The sequence below is a fragment of the Odontesthes bonariensis genome, chromosome 14 (assembly GCF_027942865.1).
Source record: "Odontesthes bonariensis isolate fOdoBon6 chromosome 14, fOdoBon6.hap1, whole genome shotgun sequence".
NCBI classification, from domain to species: Eukaryota; Metazoa; Chordata; class Actinopteri; order Atheriniformes; family Atherinopsidae; genus Odontesthes; species Odontesthes bonariensis.
Window position 1 is genome coordinate 4,466,185 of NC_134519.1, and position 22,976 is coordinate 4,489,160.

Genomic DNA, 22,976 nt, shown 5'->3' on the forward strand with positions numbered 1-22,976 from the left:
GCAACAGTCCAGATAAGTTCAAAGATATCGTGCAGATTTCATGCATAGACACATGAGAACAGAAATGTTTTTAACCTGGATTTAAAAATGTCTACATTTGGTGAAAGTTTAATCTCCACTGGCAGTTTGTTCCACTTGTTTGCAGCATAACAGCTAAATGCTGCTTCTCCATGTTTAGTCTGGACTCTGGACTGGACCAGCTGACCTGAGTCCTTGGATCTCGGAGCTCTGCTGGCTTTATATTCTCTGAACAGATCACAGATTGTAAACCATCAGCAGGCTTTTAAAATCTATTCTGTGACTGACTGGAAGCCAGTGTAAAGATTTTAAAGCTGCTGTGATGTGTTCAGATCTCTTAGTCCGGGTTAAAACTCCAGCAGCAGCGTTCTGGATGAGCTGCAGATGTTTAATGCTCTTTGTGGGAAGTCCAGTTAAAAGAGCGTTACAGTGATGGAGTCTGCTGGAGATGAATGCATGGATGAGTTTCTCCTGGAAACCTTTAATTCTGTTGATGTTTCTGAGGTGGTAAAAAGCTGCCTTGGTGACAGCTTTGATGTGGCTGCTGAAAGTCAGATCTGAGTCTATCAACACTCCGAGGTTACCAACTCGGTCAGTGATTGTAAGGTCCCGAGTCTCAAGATATTTACCAACGCTGACCCTCTTCTCTTTGCTCCCAAACAGAATGATCTCAGTTTGGTCTTCATTTAATTGTAGAAAATTCTCTCTCATCCAGGTGTTTACTTCCTCCAGACACTGACACAGTACGTCTGCTGGGCTGCAGTCGTCCGGTGACAGAGACACATAAAGTTGTGTATCGTCTGCATAACTGTGATAATTGATGTTAAAGTTCTGCAATATCTGACCCAAAGGGAGCATATACAAGTTAACCAGAAGAGGTCCAAGAATTGACCCCTGGGGGACTCCACAAGTCATGGCCACTCGCTCAGATTCATAGCTGCCAACTGTAACAAAATAACTCCGGCCTTCTAAGTAGGACCTGAACCAGTTAAGGACCGCTTATGTACAGACAACTATTAAACATTTAAATTGTATGAGGAAACCTAAGTAAAACTTACTCTTCCCCCATAATTCATGTATTACGTTAATAAAATGTTTCATTTTACTTAAGAAGCTCGAGTTCTTACTGAATCTTAAAAACACAAGGTAGAAATGATGACAGTTACTCTAATAGAGTTTACTTCACCAAAAAGTCACTTTTTTCATTGCAGGTTTAGTCCAGACTAAACATGGAGAAGCAGCATTTAGCTGTTATGCTGCAAACAAGTGGAACAAACTGCCAGTGGAGATTAAACTTTCACCCAATGGAGACATTTTTACATCCAGGTTAAAAACATTTCTGTTCTCATGTGTCTGTGTGTAACAGAGTAGATTTGGGCCTATTAAATGATGGCAAAAGAGGTGCAACAGCGTAATCTATTGGCGTAGTGGACGTCCTCTTATATGGTCCGGGATGATTCATGATTTTATATTACGTTTCAGATGTTTATTCTGTATAATTTACTGTGTCGTGTACTTACTGGGACCTTTCCTAACTGTTCTGAGAGGTTACTGTGTTGTTGATCGTCCCAGACTGTGACGCTAACTTTCCCACCCCCCTGCGGTGCTGTATGCTGTGCTGCAGGAAAAGAGCTGTAATAAACACCCCATAATGCACCTGGTCGTCGTCGGTGATATGTAGAAGCAACAGTAGTGTGGAGCTGCATCTCACAGATAGCCGGGATCCGTAACATATGCATGAAATCTGCACGTTATCTGTGAACTTATCTGGACTGTTGCTCGTTTTTAATCATTTTAATTAATTTATTTGTTTCTCTTTATGTTCTTTTATGTATTTTTAATGCTTCTTCCACTCCCTGCTGCCATGCTTTTATTTTATGTGAAGCACTTTGAACTGTTCTGTGCATGAAATGTGCTACAAATAAACTTGATGGGATTTAGGTATGGGGGGCACTGATGAGTGAGGGGGGGGGGGGGGCTTGGACTCAGTTCTGAGTGGGACGGGGAGCCAGCAGCGGCATCAATTCAGCCAAATCTAAGGTATGGTAAAGGTCACTATAGTCACATGACTACAGTATCAATCAATAAATATACATGCCCAGCAGATAATCACCACAAAAGTCTGCTATGTAGCTTATCTGTGTGCAAATGCAGTCTCACTCACATAGCCGCTAGCATAACAATGGACTCGTCTCCGTCTCCATGTTAGCATTAGCGTTAGCATTAGCATTAGCGTTATCATTATCATTATCATTATCATTAGCATTAACATTAACATTAACATTAACATTAGCATTAGCATTAGCATTAGCATTAGCATTAACATTCGCATTCGCATTAGCATTAGCATTAGCGGCGGAGATGCTGAAGTGGACAGCCTCTCTAACAGCCTGAATCCCGCCTTCACTAACTGGTCCTCCTTCCTCCGCCGCTGGGGCAACATTGGACCCATCATCACCTGCCCCCTTTTTTTTTGGTGATAAATAAATCTAAAGTTTTCTCTTTCCTTTTCATATTTTACATTAATTAGCAAACAACAAATCCCGCTAATAACATCAGCTTTGACCTCCAGGCTCCGTCATCTCGTGGGGGGGGGGGGGGGTCTGGGAGATACCACATTTCAAAAGGGAAGATGATACTTAGATCAATTGATTGTGTTGTTCAGAATTTCCTTTGTAGTTCATTTATATGTATTAAATAATATAATAATCAATACAAATTGACACAGAGTAATTCCATAAATTCATTTAAAAAAAAAAAAGAAAAACAAACATTTACATTTCCCCCCGGAGCCGAGGTGAGGCAGCTGCCATACCCAGTTGACGCCCATGCTTGCAGCCTCTGGATGTTCTTGTTGGAGGTTCCGATGAGGAGAGCCTTGCAGCAACCCAGCCTGGAGGAGACAAAGGCGTGGCCGCGCTTCTCTGCCTCTGCCAGGGTGAGCGCTGCACGCAGTTTGGCCACGTTCCCGAGGCGGCTGTTACAGAGCTGCTTCATGTGGGCGTCAAAAGTGAGTCGGGGGTCCATTTCTTTACGTTTCGCCTTCAGGGGGCCAGTCTGACAGCTGCTCTGGGAACAGAGCGCTGGGATGTAAAGTGAAGCAAAGTTAGTTAGTTAGTTATTTGTTTATTTGTGACAGGACTCTGCATATTAATAAACATACAATGTAAATATGCCAGATTTAGCTCCAAGGCTAATTTCCATCTGCAGTCCTGCTGTTCACACTAAAATCAAGACAAAGACAAAAACAGGAAACAGGAAAACAAAGCGTACAACATTCCATATCACTTAACCACATCACAAGATATACAACAACTGACCTGTTATGGTACGAATACCATACCGAAAAACCATAGCAACACAATTTTGTCGCACAGTAGTTTCAGACATTAAAATGCATCTGATTGGCAAATAATGTTTTACCCTTTTATACAGGTATACATTTATTAAAGTGCATCTGGTACTATATTAAAGTGCATTTATCCTAAAGTGCTATTTTTAAAGTGCATGGGATGAAGTGCCAACTAATTTTAAGAATGACAGAATTACTACCAATTTATTTTTAGTATTGCATGTTAAATAAAACTACCCTTCATGTTTACAGTCCTGGTTATCTGTAAGCCGTGTTTTTAGTTGTTTCTTAAAAGCTACATATGTTGAGTTTTCCCTTATGGCCAACGGAACTGTGTTCCATGTAGAGCAACCAAATACATATAGGACCTTCTGTGCAAATGCTGTTCTCTTAAACTGTACCTCACAGTGCCCCCTGGTGGCTGATCTTGTCATTGTCACCCTGTTTTTCTGTTTAATGAAGTTACCCAGGGGCGGTGGTGCCAGCCCGTTCAGAGATCTATAGATGAGACAGGTGCTTTTGAATGTTCTGAGATTCTCAAAGGTTAATAAATCGTGCTTTTTTTAAATTGGGCAGTGATGGGAAGACTGGGGTCTCCGATCGTAGACCTTTACGGCTTTCTTGTATAATTGTTTAATTGACCATTAGACTGGGGGTGAAACCCGGAGGACAGACTGACGGTGGCCCCAAGCAGAGCAAAGAATTCCTTCCAAAGAACTGAAGTGAACTGAGGGCCCCGATCAGACACCACATCTAGAGGGAGACCACGGAGCCGGAGACCACGGAGCCGGAGACCGTGGAGCCGGAGACCGCGGAGCCGGAGACCACGGAGCCGGAGACCACGGAGCAGGAGACCACGGAGCCGGAGACCACGGAGCCGGAGACCACGGAGCCGGAGACCACGGAGCAGGAGACCACGGAGCCGTAGACCACGGAGCCGGAGACCTCGGAGCCGGAGACCGTGGAGCCGGAGACCACGGAGCCGGAGACCACGGAGCCGGAGACCACGGAGCCGGAGACCACGGAGCGGGAGACCACGGAGCCGTAGACCACGGAGCCGGAGACCGTGGAGCAGGAGACCACGGAGCCGGAGACCACGGAGCGGGAGACCACGGAGCCGGAGACCGTGGAGCGGGAGACCACGGAGCCGGAGACCACGGAGCCGGAGACCACGGAGCTGGAGACCACGGAGCCGGAGACCACGGAGCCGGAGACCGTGGAGCCGGAGACCACGGAGCCTGAGACCGTGGAGCCGGAGACCGTGGAGCGGGAGACCGCGGAGCCGGAGACCACGGAGCCGGAGACCACGGAGCCGGAGACCGTGGAGCCGGAGACCACGGAGCCGGAGACCACGGAGCCGGAGACCACTGAGCCGGAGACCTCGGAGCCGGAGACCTCGGAGCCGGAGACCGTGGAGCCGGAGACCGCGGAGCCGGAGACCACAGAGCCGGAGACCGTGGAGCCGGAGACCGTGGAGCCGGAGACCGCGGAGCCGGAGACCACGGAGCCGGAGACCGTGGAGCCGGAGACCGTGGAGCCGGAGACCACGGAGCCGGAGACCAAGGAGCGGGAGACCGCGGAGCCGGAGACCACGGAGCCGGAGACCACGGAGCCGGAGACCGCGGAGCCGGAGACCGCGGAGCCGGACCTGTTGAGCAGTCTCCTTGGCCGAGGGAAGCTTGGGTAAGGGGACAAAATGAGCCAGCTTACTAAATCGGTCCACACAGTCAGGATGACTATATTTCCCTCGGAAGGAGGGAGGCCAGTAATAAAGTCTGGAGAGATGTGAGACCAAGGACGATGAGGAACAGGGAGGGGCTGTAGGTGAGGGTAGCGGCCATACGAGGGCTCCATGGTCTCCCTCCAGATGTGGTGTCATACAATCATACAAGACCGGACTAAAACATGAACTCAAAAGCCAAAACAGAAACAACCTAAAACATGATAAAACATCAAACTAAAAACATGGAGGAAACCCCATGGGCGGGACAAAAGCCAGGATAAAATCTGCTTTACATGTCAGGTTCAGTCCTGAAATGATCAAATGATTCAAACGTTTAACCTTAAATCTCACATCTACCAGTTCTACTTCCAGCCTGAGAGCAGAAATGTTCCCGTTCTAACCCTGCACCGATAACACAGCTGAGGCACTACATGTTGTTCCTGTTTAACAGCTAAACTGTTGCTGCTTTATGTTGTGCTGATCTGTCTTTCACCATGTCTGGGGAGTGTTGTAAATCATCGGTAACACACCCTGCCTCTCTGTAAAAACCAGCTCTTCGGCCTCCCTGTTAGATATTTCTTTGTTCCCGCCCACAGATCTCTTTGCGTAAGGATGGGCGTGAGCGACATGGTGCAACACGCAGCTGCTGTTAAGCCTCATTTCCTGGTTTGTGTGAGTATCAGCAGAGATCTGTTACCCTTCAGAGCGCACAGATCGTTTCTGTTCAGGTGAAACTATTTGACAGTTACTGTGAAGAGGAGAAATGGCGCAGAAAGGAGTTCAGCTGGACCCAGAAACCCTCTGCTGTTCGATCTGCCTGGATCTGCTGAAGGATCCGGTGGCTATTCCCTGTGGACACAGCTACTGCATGAGCTGTGTTAAAGGCTTCTGGGATGGAGAGGATCAGAAGGGAATCCACAGCTGCCCTCAGTGCAGGAAAACTTTCACAGCGAGGCCTGTCCTGGAGAAAAACACCATGTTAGCTGATTTAGTGGAGCAGCTGAAGAAGACTGGACTCCAAGCTGCTCCTGCTGATCACTGCTATGCTGGAGCTGAAGATGTGGCCTGTGATTTCTGCTCTGGGAGAAAACTGAAAGCCATCAAGTCCTGTTTATCCTGTCCGGCCTCTTACTGTGAGAATCACCTTCAGCCTCATTATGATGTGGCTCCATTAAGGAAACACAAGCTGGTGGAGCCCTCCAAGAAGCTCCAGGAGAACATCTGCTCTGTTCACGATGAGGTGATGAAGATGTTCTGCCGTACCGATCAGAAGTGCATCTGTTATCTCTGCTCTGTGGAGGAACATAAAGGCCACGACACAGTGTCAGCTGCAGCAGAAAGGACTGAGAGGCAGAGAGAGCTGGAGGGGAGTCGGCAGCAGATCCAGCAGAGAATCCAGGACGCAGAGAAAGATGTGAAGCTGCTTCAGCAGCAGCTGGAGGCCATCCATCAGTCTGCTGATAAAACAGAGGAGCACAGCCAGAAGATCTTCAGCCAGCTGATCCGTCTCCTCCAGAAAAGAAGCTCTGATGTGAAGCAGCAGATCAGATCCCAGCAGGAAGCCGAAGGGAGTCGAGTCAAAGAGCTTCAGGAGAAGCTGGAGCAGGAGATCACTGAGCTGAAGAGGAAAGATGCTGAGCTGCAGCAGCTCTCACACACAGAGGATCACAGCCAGTTTCTGCACAGCTGCCCCTCAGTGGCAGCACTCAGGGGGGCTACACACTCATCCAGCATCCAGATCCGTCCTCTGAGGCACTTTGAGGATGTGACAGCAGCTGTGTCAGAGCTCAGAGATAAACTACAGGACATCCTGAGAGAGGAATGGGCCAACATCTCACTGAGAGTCGCTGAAGTGGATCTTTTACTGTCAGAACCAGGACCAGAACCAGAACCAGGACCAGGACCAGAACCAGAACCAGAACCAGAACCACAACCAGAGAGCAGAGCTGGATTCTTAAAATATTCATGTGAAATCACACTGGATCCAAACACAGCGTACAGATATCTGTTACTGTCAGAGGGGAACAGAAAAGTGACATTAATGGATCGACCTCAGTCTTATTCTCGTCATCCAGACAGATTCAGTGTATTTCAGCAGGTCCTGAGCAGAGAGAGTCTGACTGGACGTTGTTACTGGGAGGTGGAGATGAGAGGGGGAAGAGTTTGTGTAGCAGTCGCATACAAGAACATCAGCAGAGCAGGAAGAGGGAATGAATGTGGATTTGGATATAATGACAAATCTTGGTCATTATATTGTTCCTCAGACAGTTATTCATTTTGGCACAACGACATAGAAACCTCCATCTCAGGTCCTCAGTCCTCCAGAGTGGGAGTGTACCTGGATCACAGAGCAGGTATTCTGTCCTTCTACAGCGTCTCTGGAACCATGACTCTCCTCCACAGAGTCCAGACCACATTCACTCAGCCGCTCTGTGCTGGAGTTTGGCTTTGGGACTCTGGATCCTCAGCAGAGTTTGTGTAAAGTGAAATAAATGTGTTTAGTCAGCTTGTTGCTGACAGCTGGTTGCTGGGATGTCTCTGCTGTTCTGCTGTTTATTTGCTGCTGTTTCCTGTGTCTGTGCAGCCATGGAGGATATCCCTGCTGATGAGGAGTTTGATTCACAGAAATATTTCTCCACATGAAACTCTAAACTTCTCTGAGCTCTAAACATCAGTGGGATCCTGGTGCTGATGTGTCTGTATGTTGTTGTTTCTCTTCCACTTCATGGAGCCCAGCAGAGGAATCAGCAGACCTTCCTTTATCACAGACTCTTTTCAGATCTCATCACTTTGGAAATGGGAAAATAATCCTGGAGTTACGCTGACTTTGGTTTGTTCCAGAGATCAAATGTTGTTGCTGTTTTCTGAGCCGACCCACAGATGAGGAAGTCTGTTCTGAGGTGTTCAGAAACTGTCAGAAATTTGTCCTTTTGACTTTCTTGAATAAAACAGCTTCATCACAGAGAAACGAGTCCAGTTTTCTTTGAATGTGTCCAACAGAGATTTTTCTTTCCTCCGTCTCTCACTCAGAAAGATCTGATCCACAGTAAAAGCCGACAGTAAAAGGCAAAAAGGACTGATGGGAATGTTTTACACTCTTCTTCTACAAAATAAAACAGAAAAAAACAAAATGAAACAAAAGAAAAAAACAAATAAAACAAATAAAAAAGAAAACACAAAGTAAAACACAAAATAAAACAGAAAAAACACATAAATAAAACAAGATAAAACAAACAAACAAAAAAACACAAAATAAAACAGAAAAAAAGTGAACAAAAAAATATGAAACAAAATAAAAAAAACTAAAAAAAACAGAAAAAAAACTAGATAAAACAAGATAAAACAAACAAACAAAAAAGACACAAAATAAAACAGAAAAAACAGAAAAAAACAAAATGAAACAAAAGAAAAAAACAAATAAAAAATAAAACACAAAGTAAAACACAAAATAAAACAGAAAAAACACAAAATAAAACAAGATAAAACAAACTAACAAAAAAACACAAAATAAAACAGAAAAAAACGGAACAAAAAAATATGAAACAAAATAAAACAAACAAAAAGAAACAGAAAAAAAATAAATAAAAGAGAGTCCTGATCAATAATATAACAGACAACTTAGCAAAGAAGCGTAACATGAAGACAGTAAAAGGCAAAAAGGACTCGCTGGGAATGTTTTACACTCTTCATCCTGGTCTGTAGCGCCTCCAGCAGGTAGAAACTGGATCTAAAATGCTGCTGTTTTTCTTTCTGTGAGCAGGAAGTTCATGTTGAGCAGATCAAAAGTCTCGATCCATCCCTCATTTACAATAAAAATCATAATAACGATACATTTTATCTGTAATGCGCTTTATATTTTAACAATCTCAAAGTGCTACAGAGCAGAAAAAACAAGACCAGAACATTTTTAATATCCATTTAAAAGGAGAGCCTATAAAAGGTGTTTTAGCAGCAAGCTTTCTTAAAAAGGTGAGTTTTTAGGTCTCCTTTAAAAGCCTCCGCAGTCTGTGGGGCCCTCAGGTGCTCGGGGCCGCGGAGCTGCAGAGGAACAGGCCCGATCGCCCACAGTGCGCAGCTCGGTTCTGGAGGCTTGGAGGGTGTTCTTGGTGGCAGAACGGAGGGTGCATGAGGTCTGGAGGGGGAGTAATTCCCTTACACTGAAAACAACAACTCATAAGATTTACTTAAAAAACTCTTTGTAAGTATTTGCACTCAAATGATGTAAGTAATATTTAATGCTGCAATATCAAGTAAATTTGACTTGCCATAAAACACAACAGTTTTGAAGATATTAAGTAACATTTACTTAATTACATCTAAGTTTTAAGTTATATTTATTTAAACAAATGAAGTAAAGTCTACTTGTTTTTCATAGGCAGGAACAAAATTTTACTCAAAATTTTAAGTAAATTTTATATATCTGTAGTATTTGCTGTTATGAAGTAACTTAGTAGATTTTAATTATTTTCTTGTGCTTGACATTTTAATTTACTTGGTTGCATTACGTTACATTACTCACTAAAATTAGGTAATCATCGCCATTATTCTTTTGTTAAATGTCACCAAATAAATTGAACCAATACTCTATGCATTTAATATATATTTATCACATATCAGACAACTAAATTATAATGCAATTAAACGGTTTATTTTCCATTTTAAACAGTTTAACAAGAACAGTCAAAGTAAATCCACTACTATTGTGGATTGAATTGCCCAATCTTTTATGGGGCAGCCATAAGTTTAACATTGGCATGACTGACATGAAAAGAACAGACACTGCATCCAATATACACTATTGGGACAAAATATTAGGAACACTGTCAACATAATGCACTACAATGGCAGACCAGCACCATCCAGCACAACTTCAGTAATAAACATAAAGTCAAATTATCCCCTTTCTGACAGTGTAAATAAAAACTGAGCATGTAGAAGCTAAACAAAAGCAGAAGCTGGCAGAGCTGGAAATAATTGCATCAGATTGTGCAGGCGTCCCAATACTTTTGTACATGCAGTACAGATCTGGAATAGTGCTTTTCAAATATGCAGTGAAAAACTTACTAAAACAGAGTTTCAACATTCATCACAGAAATATAATACTTAGATATTCAAGAACATTTAACAAACAGTTACTCTAATAGAGTTTACTTCACCAAAAAGTCACTTTTTTCAGGGCATCAGCAGGCTTTTAAAATCTATTCTGTGACTGACTGGAAGCCAGAGTAAAGATTTTAAAGCTGCTGTGATGTGTTCAGATCTCTTAGTCCGGGTTAAAACTCCAGCAGCAGCGTTCTGGATGAGCTGCAGATATTTAATGCTCTTTGTGGGAAGTCCAGTTAAAAGAGCGTTACAGTGATGGAGTCTGCTGGAGATGAATGCATGGAGGAGTTTCTCCTGGAAACCTTTAATTCTGTTGATGTTTCTGAGGTGGTAAAAAGCTGCCTTGGTGACAGCTTTGATGTGGCTGCTGAAAGTCAGATCTGAGTCTATCAACACTCCGAGGTTACCAACTCGCTCAGTGATTGTAAGGTCCCGAGTCTCAAGATATTTACCAACGCTGACCCTCTTCTCTTTGCTACCAAACAGAATGATCTCAGGTTGGTCTTCATTTAATTGTAGAAAATTCTCTCTCATCCAGGTGTTTACTTCCTCCAGACACTGACACAGTACGTCTGCTGGGCTGCAGTCGCCATGGTGACAGAGACACATAAAGTTGTGTATCGTCTGCATAACTGTGATAATTGATGTTAAAGTTCTGCAATATCTGACCCAAAGGGAGCATATACAAGTTAAACAGAAGAGGTCCAAGAATTGACCCCTGGGGGACTCCACAAGTCATGGCCACTCGCTCAGATTCACAGCTGCCAATTGTAACAAAATAACTCCGGCCTTCTAAGTAGGACCTGAACCAGTTAAGGACCGCTCCAGAAAGTCCAACCCAGTTTTCCAGCCTGTGCAACAGGATTCTGCGATCTACAGTATCAAACGCAGCGCTGAGGTCCAACAGGACCAGGACTGAAACATTACCAGAATCAGTGTTCAACCTGATGTCGTTTAACACTTTGACCAGAGCTGTTTCAGTGCTGTGATGACGTCTGAAGCCTGATTGAAAGTTATCAAGATGTCCACTTTCATTCAGAAAGTCGTTGAGCTGGTTAAATACAACTTTCTCAATAATCTTAGATATAAAAGAGAGATTAGAGACAGGTCTGTAGTTGTTCATCACTTTTAAAAAGTCGGATGGTATTATGTCCAGAGAACAAGTTGTTGATTTCAGCTGCCGAACTGTTTCCTCTAGGATTTTTAAATTAACAATATTAAATTGTGACATAACGTCAGAGTTATTTCTAGGTTTTAGACACAGATTAGTTTTCTTGTTTTTCTGTGTTGCGTTAATGTTTTGTCTAATTGTTTTGATTTTTTGGCTAAAAAAGTTGGCAAATTCGTTGCATTTCTCAGTGGAGAGGAGGTCTGGGTTTGTCTGTTTAGGAGGATTTGTGACTTTTTCAACCATAGCAAACAGAGTTCAAGACTTGTTGACATTCTTATTAATCATATCAGATAAATGCAGCTGTCTGGCCTTGCACAGCTCATTGTTTTAACTACGCAGGCTTTCTTTATATAGCTCATAGTGAATCTGAAGCTTTGTTTTCCTCCATTTACGTTCCGCTTTCCTGCATTCTCTTTTCAGGTTTTTGACCGTAGTGGTGTTTCTCCATGGGGTTTTCTGTTTGATCAAGGTGCTCTTGATTCTTATCGGTGCAACAGCTTCCATTACATTAAAAATTTTCAAGTTAAAATGATCCAGCATTCCTTCAACCGACTCTGCGCTCATTGTTGGTAACATAGCTATGGCCTCCCTAAACTGAGCACTTGTTTTCTCATTGATGTACCTCTTCTTAGCTGAGAAGCTGGTTGTTTGAACATTCTGAGTAATATGTAAATCAAATAAAATACAAAAATGGTCAGACAAGGCCAAATCAGTAACAACAACAGAAGAAATATCAACACCTTTAGAAATGACCAGGTCCAGAATGTGACCTTGAAGGTGGGTAGGTTCTGTTACATGCTGCCACAAACCAAACATGTCCAGCACAGAAGAAAATTCTTTGGCATTACCATCCGTCATATTATCTATGTGAATGTTAAAGTCCCCGGTCAAGATAAAATGGTTAAAATCAGTCGAAATAACAGACAATAATTCAGAAAAATCATCAATAAAACTAAAAGACTTTGATAAAATCTCTGAATATCACTGAGGGATCATTTGACTTGGACACACCGAAAAAAAACCTCTAATCAAAATTTAATTTACTAAATTAAAATTTAATTTAATTTTTAAATTAAAATGTAAACATTTTTTACAAAATTTAATTGAATAAAAACTTAATTTAAGCTCTTTTATTTACGTTTATTTAAAAGAAAAAAATCAGTATTTGAGCCATAGAATTGAAAATATTAGAGAAATTGTTATCTACACTGATCATTATCACACAGTACAATTAATAATGATTTAAAAATCTCATTATAATAATAATAACTGTTCTCTTTGTCTTTTATGAGTCTAATAAACTTAAGAAGATAACTACATTCTAGTAAAAATACGTTAAATCTTGGTTTGGTTTTAAAAAATCTGTGTTTGTGTATGAAGAGTTTAGCCGAGAGAATTAAGAAGTTTGTTACAGATTCATCAGGCTTGTTGTTCTGAAAGAAATAACAAAGGACATATTTCTTAGAGAAGAGTTTAGAGTTTGTTGTAATTTATCTTTTTAATTTTGACAACTGAACCTTGTTGATCTAAAGGCAACATTTTTATAAAGTTTTTCATTCTAAAGATTGTTTTCTGTGACTCAAACAGGTGGTAAAGTACAGAGAAATTAGCGTTGAAGCCTAAAAAGTGAAGGGAACCAAACAGACAATAAACATGCAGCAGAAACCTTTAATGTCTGTTAATCATCTCAGGAAAGTTCATCAGTTTATTCTCTGAAATCAGATCCGAACAACTCGATAAGTTGGACTTTGAGCTGTTTTTACGTCTTTATGATGAATAAAACCACCCAGTTTTTATTACTTACTGGATATTATCTCAAGTTTCTCCTCCTCCTGGAAAGATTAGAGCCTGATGACACCAGTTAAAGTCCAAAGTGTTCAGAGCGCCAGCTGTGAGGAGTCCTTTATAGCAGGAACACAGACGGCTCAGTCGCTGATCTGAGAGGAGAAATGGCTCAGAAAGGAGTTCAGCTGCACCGAGAAACCCTCTGCTGTTCTATCTGCCTGGACCTGCTGAAGGATCCGGTGGCTATTCCCTGTGGACACAGCTACTGCATGAGCTGTATTAAAGGCTTCTGGGATGGAGAGGATCAGAAGGGAATCCACAGCTGCCCTCAGTGCAGGAAAACTTTCACAGCGAGGCCTGTCCTGGAGAAAAACACCATGTTAGCTGATTTAGTGGAGCAGCTGAAGAAGACTGGACTCCAAGCTGCTCCTGCTGATCACTGCTATGCTGGAGCTGAAGATGTGGCCTGTGATTTCTGCTCTGGGAGAAAACTGAAAGCCATCAAGTCCTGTTTATCCTGTCCGGCCTCTTACTGTGAGAAACACCTTCAGCCTCATTATGATGTGGCTCCATTAAGGAAACACAAGCTGGTGGAGCCCTCCAAGAAGCTCCAGGAGAACATCTGCTCTGTTCACGATGAGGTGATGAAGATGTTCTGCCGTACCGATCAGAAGTGCATCTGTTATCTCTGCTCTGTGGAGGAACATAAAGGCCACGACACAGTGTCAGCTGCAGCAGAAAGGACTGAGAGGCAGAGAGAGCTGGAGGGGAGTCGGCAGCAGATCCAGCAGAGAATCCAGGACGCAGAGAAAGATGTGAAGCTGCTTCAGCAGGAGCTGGAGGCCATCCATCAGTCTGCTGATAAAACAGAGGAGCACAGCCAGAAGATCTTCAGCCAGCTGATCCGTCTCCTCCAGAAAAGAAGCTCTGATGTGAAGCAGCAGATCAGATCCCAGCAGGAAGCCGAAGGGAGGCGAGTCAAAGAGCTTCAGGAGAAGCTGGAGCAGGAGATCACTGAGCTGAAGAGGAAAGATGCTGAGCTGCAGCAGCTCTCACACACAGAGGATCACAGCCAGTTTCTGCACAGCTGCCCCTCAGTGGCAGCACTCAGGGGGGCTACACACTCATCCAGCATCCAGATCCGTCCTCTGAGGCACTTTGAGGATGTGACAGCAGCTGTGTCAGAGCTCAAAGATAAACTACAGGACATCCTGAGAGAGGAATGGGCCAACATCTCACTGAGAGTCGCTGAAGGGGATGTTTTACTGTCACAGCCAGAACCTGAACCTGAACCAGAACCAGAACCAGAGAGCAGAGCTGACTTCTTAAAATATTCATGTGAAATCACACTGGATCCAAACACAGCAAACAGAGAGCTGTTACTGTCAGAGGGGAACAGAAAAGTGACATTAATGAATCAACTTCAGTCTTATTCTGATCATCCAGACAGATTCACTGAGTGGTCTCAGGTCCTGAGCAGAGAGAGTCTGACTGGACGTTGTTACTGGGAGGTGGAGATGGGAGGAGAAGGAGTTAATGTAGCAGTCGCATACAAGAACATCAGCAGAGCAGGAAGTGGGGAATGAATGTGGATTTGGATGTAATGACAAATCTTGGTCATTATATTGTTACCCAGACGGTTATTTATTTTTGCACAACAACATAAGAACCTCCATCTCAGGTCCTCGGGCCTCCAGAGTGGGAGTGTACCTGGATCACAGAGCAGGTATTCTGTCCTTCTACAGCGTCTCTGGAACCATGACTCTCCTCCACAGAGTCCAGACCACATTCACTCAGCCGCTCTGTGCTGGGATCAGGCTTTATTCTCATGGAGCCTCAGCAGAGTTGTGTAAAGTGAAATAAATGTGTTTAGTCAGCTTGTTGCTGACAGCTGGCTGCTGGGATGTCTCTGCTGTTCTGCTGTTTATTTGCTGCTGTTTCCTGTGTCTGTGCAGCCATGGAGGATATCACTGCTGATCAGGAGTTTGACTCACAGAAATATTTCTCCACATGAAAATCTAAACTTCTCTGAGCTCTAAACATCAGTGGGATCCTGGTGCTGATGTGTCTGTATGTTGTTGTTTCTCTTCCACTTCATGGAGCCCAGCAGAGGAATCAGCAGACCTTCCTTTATCACAGACTCTTTTCACATCTCATCACTTTGGAAATGGGAAAATAATCCTGGAGTTACGCTGACTTTGGTTTGTTCCAGAGATCAAATGTTGTTGCTGTTTTCTGAGCCGACCGACAGATGAGGAAGTCTGTTCTGAGGTGTTCAGAAACTGTCAGAAATTTGTGCTTTCGACTTTCTTCAATAAAACAGCTTCATCACAGAGAAACGAGTCCAGTTTTCTTTGAATGTGTCCAACAGAGATTTTTCTTTCCTCCGTCTCTCACTCAGAAAGATCTGATCCACATGCTTCAGAAGATCAGTTATTATTCTGGGAGCTCTGTTGTTTGGACATTTCTTCTTTAACAGCGTGGAAACACTTTCTTCAGCTGATAAAAACAGTACGAGAACCGATGAGAACAAACAGCAGGGACGCCACAAGCTAACAGGCTTTAGCATGAAGACAGTAAAAGGCAAAAAGGACTGATGGGAATGTTTTACACTCTTCTTCTACTAAATAAAACAGAAAAAACACAAAATAAAACAGAAAAAAACAGAAAAAAAACAAATGAAACAAAAAAAAAATAATAATAAAACAGAATAAAAACACAAAAAACACAAAAAAACAAAAAGAAACAAAATAAAACAAACAAACAAAAAACACAAAATAAAACAAAAAACAGAAAAAAACTTAATCAAACAAACAAACAATAAAACAGAAAAAAAAGAAAAAACAGAAAAAAAAAGAAAAAAGAAAACAAAAAACACAAAATAAAACACAAAATAAAAACAAAATGAAACAAAATAAAACAAACAAACACAAAATAAAACAAAAAAAATACAAAATAAAACTCCAAACAAACAAAAAAAAACAAAAAAATAAATAAAAGAGAGTCCTGATCAATAACATAACAGACACTTAAGCAAAGAAGCGTAACATGAAGACAGTAAAAGGCAAAAAGGACTCGCTGGGAATGTTTTACACTCTTCATCCTGGTCTGTAGCGCCTCCAGCAGGTAGAAACTGGATCTAAAATGCTCCTGTTTTTCTTTCTGTGAGCAGGAAGTTCATGTTGAGCAGATCAAAAGTCTCGATCCATCCCTCATTTATAATAATAATCATAAAAATGATACATTTAATCTGTAATGCGCTTTATATTTTAACAATCTCAAAGTGCTACAGAGCAGAAAAAACAAGACCAGAACATTTTTAATATACATTCAAACGGAGAGCCTATAAAAGGTATTTTAGCAGCAAGCGTTCTTAAAAGGTGAGTTTTTAGGTCTCCTTTAAAAGCCTCCGCAGTCTGTGGGGCCCTCAGGTGCTCGGGGCCGCGGAGCTGCAGAGGAACAGGTCCGATCGGCCACAGTGCGCAGCTCGGTTCTGGGGGCTTGGAGGGTGTTCTTGGTGGCAGAACGGAGGGTGCATGAGGTCTGGAGGGGGAGTAATTCCTTTACACTGAAAAAAAACAACTCATAAGATTTACTTAAAAAACTCTTTGTAAGTATTTGCACTCAAATGATGTAAGTAATATTTAATGCTGCAATGTCAAGTAAATTTGACTTGCCATAAAACACAACAGTTTTGAACATTTACTTAATTACATCTAAGTTTTAAGTTATATTTATTTAAACAAATTAAGTAAAGTCTACTTGTTTTTCATAGGCAGGAACAAAATTTTACTCAAAATTTTAAGTAAATTTTATATATCTGTAGTATTTGCTGTTATGAAGTAACTTAGTAGATTTTAATTATTTTCTTGTGCTTCACATTTTAATTTACTTGGTTGCATTACGTTACATTACTCACTAAAATTAGGTAATCATCGCCATTATTCTTTTGATAAATGTCACCAAATAAATTGAACCAATACTCTATGCATTTAATATATATTTATCACATATCAGACAACTAAATTATAATGCAATTAAACGGTTTATTTTCCATTTTAAACAGTTTAACAAGAACAGTCAAAGTAAATCCACTACTATTGTGGATTGAATTGCCCAATCTTTTATGGGGCAGCCATAAGTTTAACATTGGCATGACTGACATGAAAAGAACAGACACTGCATCCAATATACACTATTGGGACAAAATATTAGGAACACTGTCAACATAATGCACTATAATAGCAGACCAGCACCATCCAGCACAACTTCAGTAATAAACATAAAGTCAAATGATCACCTTTCTGACAGTGTAAATAAAAACTGAGCATGTAGAAGCTTAACAAAAGCAGATGCTGGCAGAGCTGTGGACTGGAAATAATTGCATCAGATTGTGCAGGCGTCCCAATACTTTTGTACATGCAGTACAGATCTGGAATAGTGCTTTTCAAATATGCAGTGAAAAACTTACTAAAACAGAGTTTCAACATTCATCACAGAAATATAATACTTAGATATTCAAGAACATTTAACAAACAGTTACTCTAATAGAGTTTACTTCACCAAAAAGTCACTTTTTCAGGGCATCAGCAGGCTTTTAAAATCTATTCTGTGACTGACTGGAAGCCAGAGTAAAGATTTTAAAGCTGCTGTGATGTGTTCAGATCTCTTAGTCCGGGTTAAAACTCCAGCAGCAGCGTTCTGGATGAGCTGCAGATGTTTAATGCTCTTTGTGGGAAGTCCAGTTAAAAGAGCGTTACAGTGATGGAGTCTGCTGGAGATGAATGCATGGAGGAGTTTCTCCTGGGCTGTCTGGGAGAGGAAACCTTTAATTCTGTTGATGTTTCTGAGGTGGTAAAAAGCTGCCTTGGTGACAGCTTTGATGTGGCTGCTGAAAGTCAGATCTGAGTCTATCAACACTCCGAGGTTACCAACTCGCTCAGTGATTGTAAGGTCCCGAGTCTCAAGATATTTACCAACGCTGACCCTCTTCTCTTTGCTCCCAAACAGAATGATCTCAGGTTGGTCTTCATTTAATTGTAGAAAATTCTCTCTCATCCAGGTGTTTACTTCCTCCAGACACTGACACAGTACGTCTGCTGGGCTGCAGTCGCCATGGTGACAGAGAAACATAAAGTTGTGTATCGTCTGCATAACTGTGATAATTGATGTTAAAGTTCTGCAATATCTGACCCAAAGGGAGCATATACAAGTTAAACAAAAGAGGTCCAAGAATTGACCCCTGGGGGACTCCACAAGTCATGGCCACTCGCTCAGATTCATAGCTGCCAACTGTAACAAAATAACTCCGGCCTTCTAAGTAGGACCTGAACCAGTTAAGGACCGCTCCAGAAAGTCCAACCCAGTTTTCCAGATTCTGTGATCTACAGTACCAAACGCAGCGCTGAGGTCCAACAGAACCAGGACTGAAACATTACCAGAATCAGTGTTCAACCTGATGTCGTTTAACACTTTGACCAGAGCTGTTTCAGTGCTGTGATGACGTCTGAAGCCTGATTGAAAGTTATCAAGACTTCCACTTTCATTCAGAAAGTCGTTGAGCTGGTTAAATACAACTTTCTCAATAATCTTGGATATAAAAGAGAGATTAGAGACAGGTCTGTAGTTGTTCATCACTTTTAAAAAGTCGGATGGTATTATGTCCAGAGAACAAGTTGTTGATTTCAGATGCCGAACTGTTTCCTCTAGGATTTTTAAATCAACAATATTAAATTGTGACATAACGTCAGAGTTATTTCTAGCTTTTAGACACAGATTAGTTTTCTTGTTTTTCTGTGTTGCGTTAATGTTTTGTCTAATTGTTTTGATTTTTTGGCTAAAAAAGTTGGCAAATTCGTTGCATTTCTCAGTGGAGAGGAGGTCTGGGTTTGTCTGTTTAGGAGGATTTGTGAGTTTTTCAACCATAGCAAACAGAGTTCAAGACTTGTTGACATTCTTATTAATCATTTCAGATAAATGCAGCTGTCTGGCCTTGCACAGCTCATTGTTATAACTACGCAGGCTTTCTTTATATAGCTCATAGTGAATCTGAAGCTTTGTTTTCCTCCATTTACGTTCAGCTTTCCTGCATTCTCTTTTCAGATTTTTGACCGTAGTGGTGTTTCTCCATGGGGTTTTCTGTTTGATCAAGGTGCTCTTGATTCTTATCGGTGCAACAGCTTCCATTACATTAAAAATTTTCAAGTTAAAATGATCCAGCATTCCTTCAACCGACTCTGCGCTGATTGTTGGTAACATAGCTATGGCCTCCCTAAACTGAGCACTTGTTTTCTCATTAATGTTCCTCTTCTTAACTGAGAAGCTGGTTGTTTGAACATTCTGAGTGATATGTAAATCAAATAAAATACAAAAATGGTCAGACAAGGCCAAATCAATAACCACAACAGAAGAAATATCAACACCTTTAGAAATGACCAGGTCCAGAATGTGACCTGGAAGGTGGGTAGGTTCTGTTACATGCTGCCACAAACCAAACATGTCCAGCACAGAAGAAAATTCTTTGGCATTACCATCCGTCATGTTATCTATGTGAATGTTAAAGTCCCCGGTCAAGATGAAATGGTTAAAATCAGACGAAATAACAGACAATAATTCAGAAAAATCATCAATAAAACTAAAAGACTTTTATAAAATCTCTGAATATCACTGAGGGATCATTTGACTTGGACACACCGAAAAAAAACCTCAAATCAAAATTTAATTTACTAAATTAAAATTTAATTTGATTTTTAAATTAAAATTTAAACATCTTTTACAAAATTTAATTTAATAAAAACTTAATTTAAGCTCTTTTATTTACGTTTATTTCAAATAAAAAAATCAGTATTTGAGCCACGGAATTGAAAATATTCGAGAAATTGTTATCTACACTGATCATTATCACACAGTACAATTAATAATGATTTAAAAATCTTATTATAATAATAATAACTGTTCTCTTTGTCTTTTATGAGTCTAATAAACTTAAGAAGATAACTACATTCTAGTGAAAATACGTTAAATCTTGGTTTGGTTTTAAAAAATCTGTGTTTGTGTATGAAGAGTTTAGCAGAGAGAATTAAGAAGTTTGTTACAGATTCATCAGGCTTGTTGTTCTGAAAGAAATAACAAAGGACATCTTTCTTAGAGAAGAGTTTAGAGTTTGTTGTAATTGATCTTTTTTAACTTTGACAACTGAACCTTGTTGCTCTAAAGGCAACATTTTTATAAAGTTTTTCATTCTAAAGATTGTTTTCTGTGACTCAAACAGGTGGTAAAGTACAGAGAAATTAGCGTTGAAGCCTAAAAAGTGAAGGGAACCAAACAGACAATAAACATGCAGCAGAAACCTTTAATGTCTGTTAATCATCTCAGGAAAGTTCATCAGTTTATTCTCTGAAATCAGATCCGAACAACTCGATAAGTTGGACTTTGAGCTGTTTTTACGTCTTTATGATGAATAAAACCACCCAGTTTTTATTACTTACTGGATATTATCTCAAGTTTCTCCTCCTCCTGGAAAGATTAGAGCCTGATGACACACGTTAAAGTCCAAAGTGTTCAGAGCGCCAGCTGTGAGGAGTCCTTTATAGCAGGAACACAGACGGCTCAGTCGCTGATCTGAGAGGAGAAATGGCGCAGAAAGGAGTTCAGCTGGACCCAGAAACCCTCTGCTGTTCCATCTGCCTGGATCTGCTGAAGGATCCGGTGACTATTCCCTGTGGACACAGCTACTGCATGAGCTGTATTAAAGGCTTCTGGGATGGAGAGGATCAGAAGGGAGTCCACAGCTGCCCTCAGTGCAGGAAAACTTTCACAGCGAGGCCTGTCCTGGAGAAAAGCACCATGTTAGCTGATTTAGTGGAGCAGCTGAAGAAGACTGGACTCCAAGCTGCTCCTGCTGATCACTGCTATGCTGGAGCTGAAGATGTGGCCTGTGATTTCTGCTCTGGGAGAAAACTGAAAGCCATCAAGTCCTGTTTATCCTGTCCGGCCTCTTACTGTGAGAAACACCTTCAGCCTCATTATGATGTGGCTCCATTAAGGAAACACAAGCTGGTGGAGCCCTCCAAGAAGCTCCAGGAGAACATCTGCTCTGTTCACGATGAGGTGATGAAGATGTTCTGCCGTACCGATCAGAAGTGCATCTGTTATCTCTGCTCTGTGGAGGAACATAAAGGCCACGACACAGTGTCAGCTGCAGCAGAAAGGACTGAGAGGCAGAGAGAGCTGGAGGGGAGTCGGCAGCAGATCCAGCAGAGAATCCAGGACGCAGAGAAAGATGTGAAGCTGCTTCAGCAGGAGCTGGAGGCCATCCATCAGTCTGCTGATAAAACAGAGGAGCACAGCCAGAAGATCTTCAGCCAGCTGATCCGTCTCCTCCAGAAAAGAAGCTCTGATGTGAAGCAGCAGATCAGATCCCAGCAGGAAGCCGAAGGGAGGCGAGTCAAAGAGCTTCAGGAGAAGCTGGAGCAGGAGATCACTGAGCTGAAGAGGAAAGATGCTGAGCTGCAGCAGCTCTCACACACAGAGGATCACAGCCAGTTTCTGCACAGCTGCCCCTCAGTGGCAGCACTCAGGGGGGCTACACACTCATCCAGCATCCAGATCCGTCCTCTGAGGCACTTTGAGGATGTGACAGCAGCTGTGTCAGAGCTCAGAGATAAACTACAGGACATCCTGAGAGAGGAATGGGCCAACATCTCACTGAGAGTCGCTGAAGTGGATGTTTTACTGTCACAACCAGAACCAGAACCAGAACCTGAACCAGGACCAGGACCAGGACCAGAACCAGAACCAGGACCAGAACCAGAACCAGAACCAGAACCAGAACCAGAACCAGAAACAGAACCAGGACCAGGACCAGAACCAGAACCAGAAACAGAACCAGGACCAGGACCAGGACCAGAGAGCAGAGCTGACTTCTTAAAATATTCATGTGAAATCACACTGGATCCAAACACAGCAAACAGAGAGCTGTTACTGTCAGAGGGGAACAGAAAAGTGACATTAATGAAACAACATCAGTCTTATTCTGATCATCCAGACAGATTCACTAACAGCTGGCAGGTCCTGAGCAGAGAGAGTCTGACTGGACGTTGTTACTTGGAGGTGGAGATGAGAGGGGGAGGATTTCGTGTAGCAGTCGCATACAAGAACATCAGCAGAGCAGGAGGATGGAATGAATGTGGATTTGGATATAATGACAAATCTTGGGCATTATTTTGTTACCCAGGCGGTTATTCATTTTGGCACAACGACATAGAAACCTCCATCTCAGGTCCTCGGGCCTCCAGGGTGGGAGTGTACCTGGATCACAGAGCAGGTATTCTGTCCTTCTACAGCGTCTCTGGAACCATGACTCTCCTCCACAGAGTCCAGACCACATTCACTCAGCCGCTCTGTGCTGGGATCAGGCTTTATATTGATTATGGAGACTCAGCAGAGTTTTGTAAATTGAAATAAATGTGTTTTGTCAGCTTGTTGCTGACAGCTGGTTGCTGGGATGTCTCTGCTGCTCTGCTGTTTATTTGCTGCTGTTTCCTGTGTCTGTGCAGCCATGGAGGATATCACTGCTGATCAGGAGTTTGACTCACAGAAATATTTCTCCACATGAAAATCTAAACTTCTCTGAGCTCTAAACATCAGTGGGATCCTGGTGCTGATGTGTCTGTATGTTGTTGTTTCTCTTCCACTTCATGGAGCCCAGCAGAGGAATCAGCAGACCTTCCTTTATCACAGACTCTTTTCACATCTCATCACTTTGGAAATGGGAAAATAATCCTGGAGTTACGCTGACTTTGGTTTGTTCCAGAGATCAAATG

At 42.1% G+C, this 22,976-nt stretch overlaps 1 protein-coding gene and 1 pseudogene across 1 annotated transcript; both read left to right on the forward strand.

Moving 5' to 3' along the window:
- Positions 1-5,725: 5,725 nt before the first annotated feature.
- On the forward strand, positions 5,726-15,015 carry LOC142398795 (uncharacterized; annotated as a pseudogene).
- A 1,185-nt stretch (positions 15,016-16,200) lies between these two features.
- On the forward strand, positions 16,201-22,617 carry LOC142398796 (tripartite motif-containing protein 16-like). Its single transcript, XM_075482970.1, has 3 exons — positions 16,201-16,258; positions 16,584-16,693; positions 21,172-22,617. Exons 1-3 carry the CDS (start codon positions 16,201-16,203, stop codon positions 22,615-22,617), a joined length of 1,614 nt encoding a protein of 537 aa, XP_075339085.1.
- The last annotated feature ends 359 nt before the right edge of the window (positions 22,618-22,976 follow it).

Bases quoted from the DNA above. Each gene is read 5' to 3' on its own strand.
- LOC142398796 (XM_075482970.1), top strand. From the start codon at position 16,201: ATGAAGACAGTAAAAGGCAAAAAGGACTCGCTGGGAATGTTTTACACT. The intron at 16,259-16,583 runs GTCTGTAGCGCC...TGGGGCCCTCAG, and splicing joins GTTTTACACTCTTCATCCTG to GTGCTCGGGGCCGCGGAGCT. The intron at 16,694-21,171 runs GTCTGGAGGGGG...AAACACCTTCAG, and splicing joins CAGAACGGAGGGTGCATGAG to CCTCATTATGATGTGGCTCC.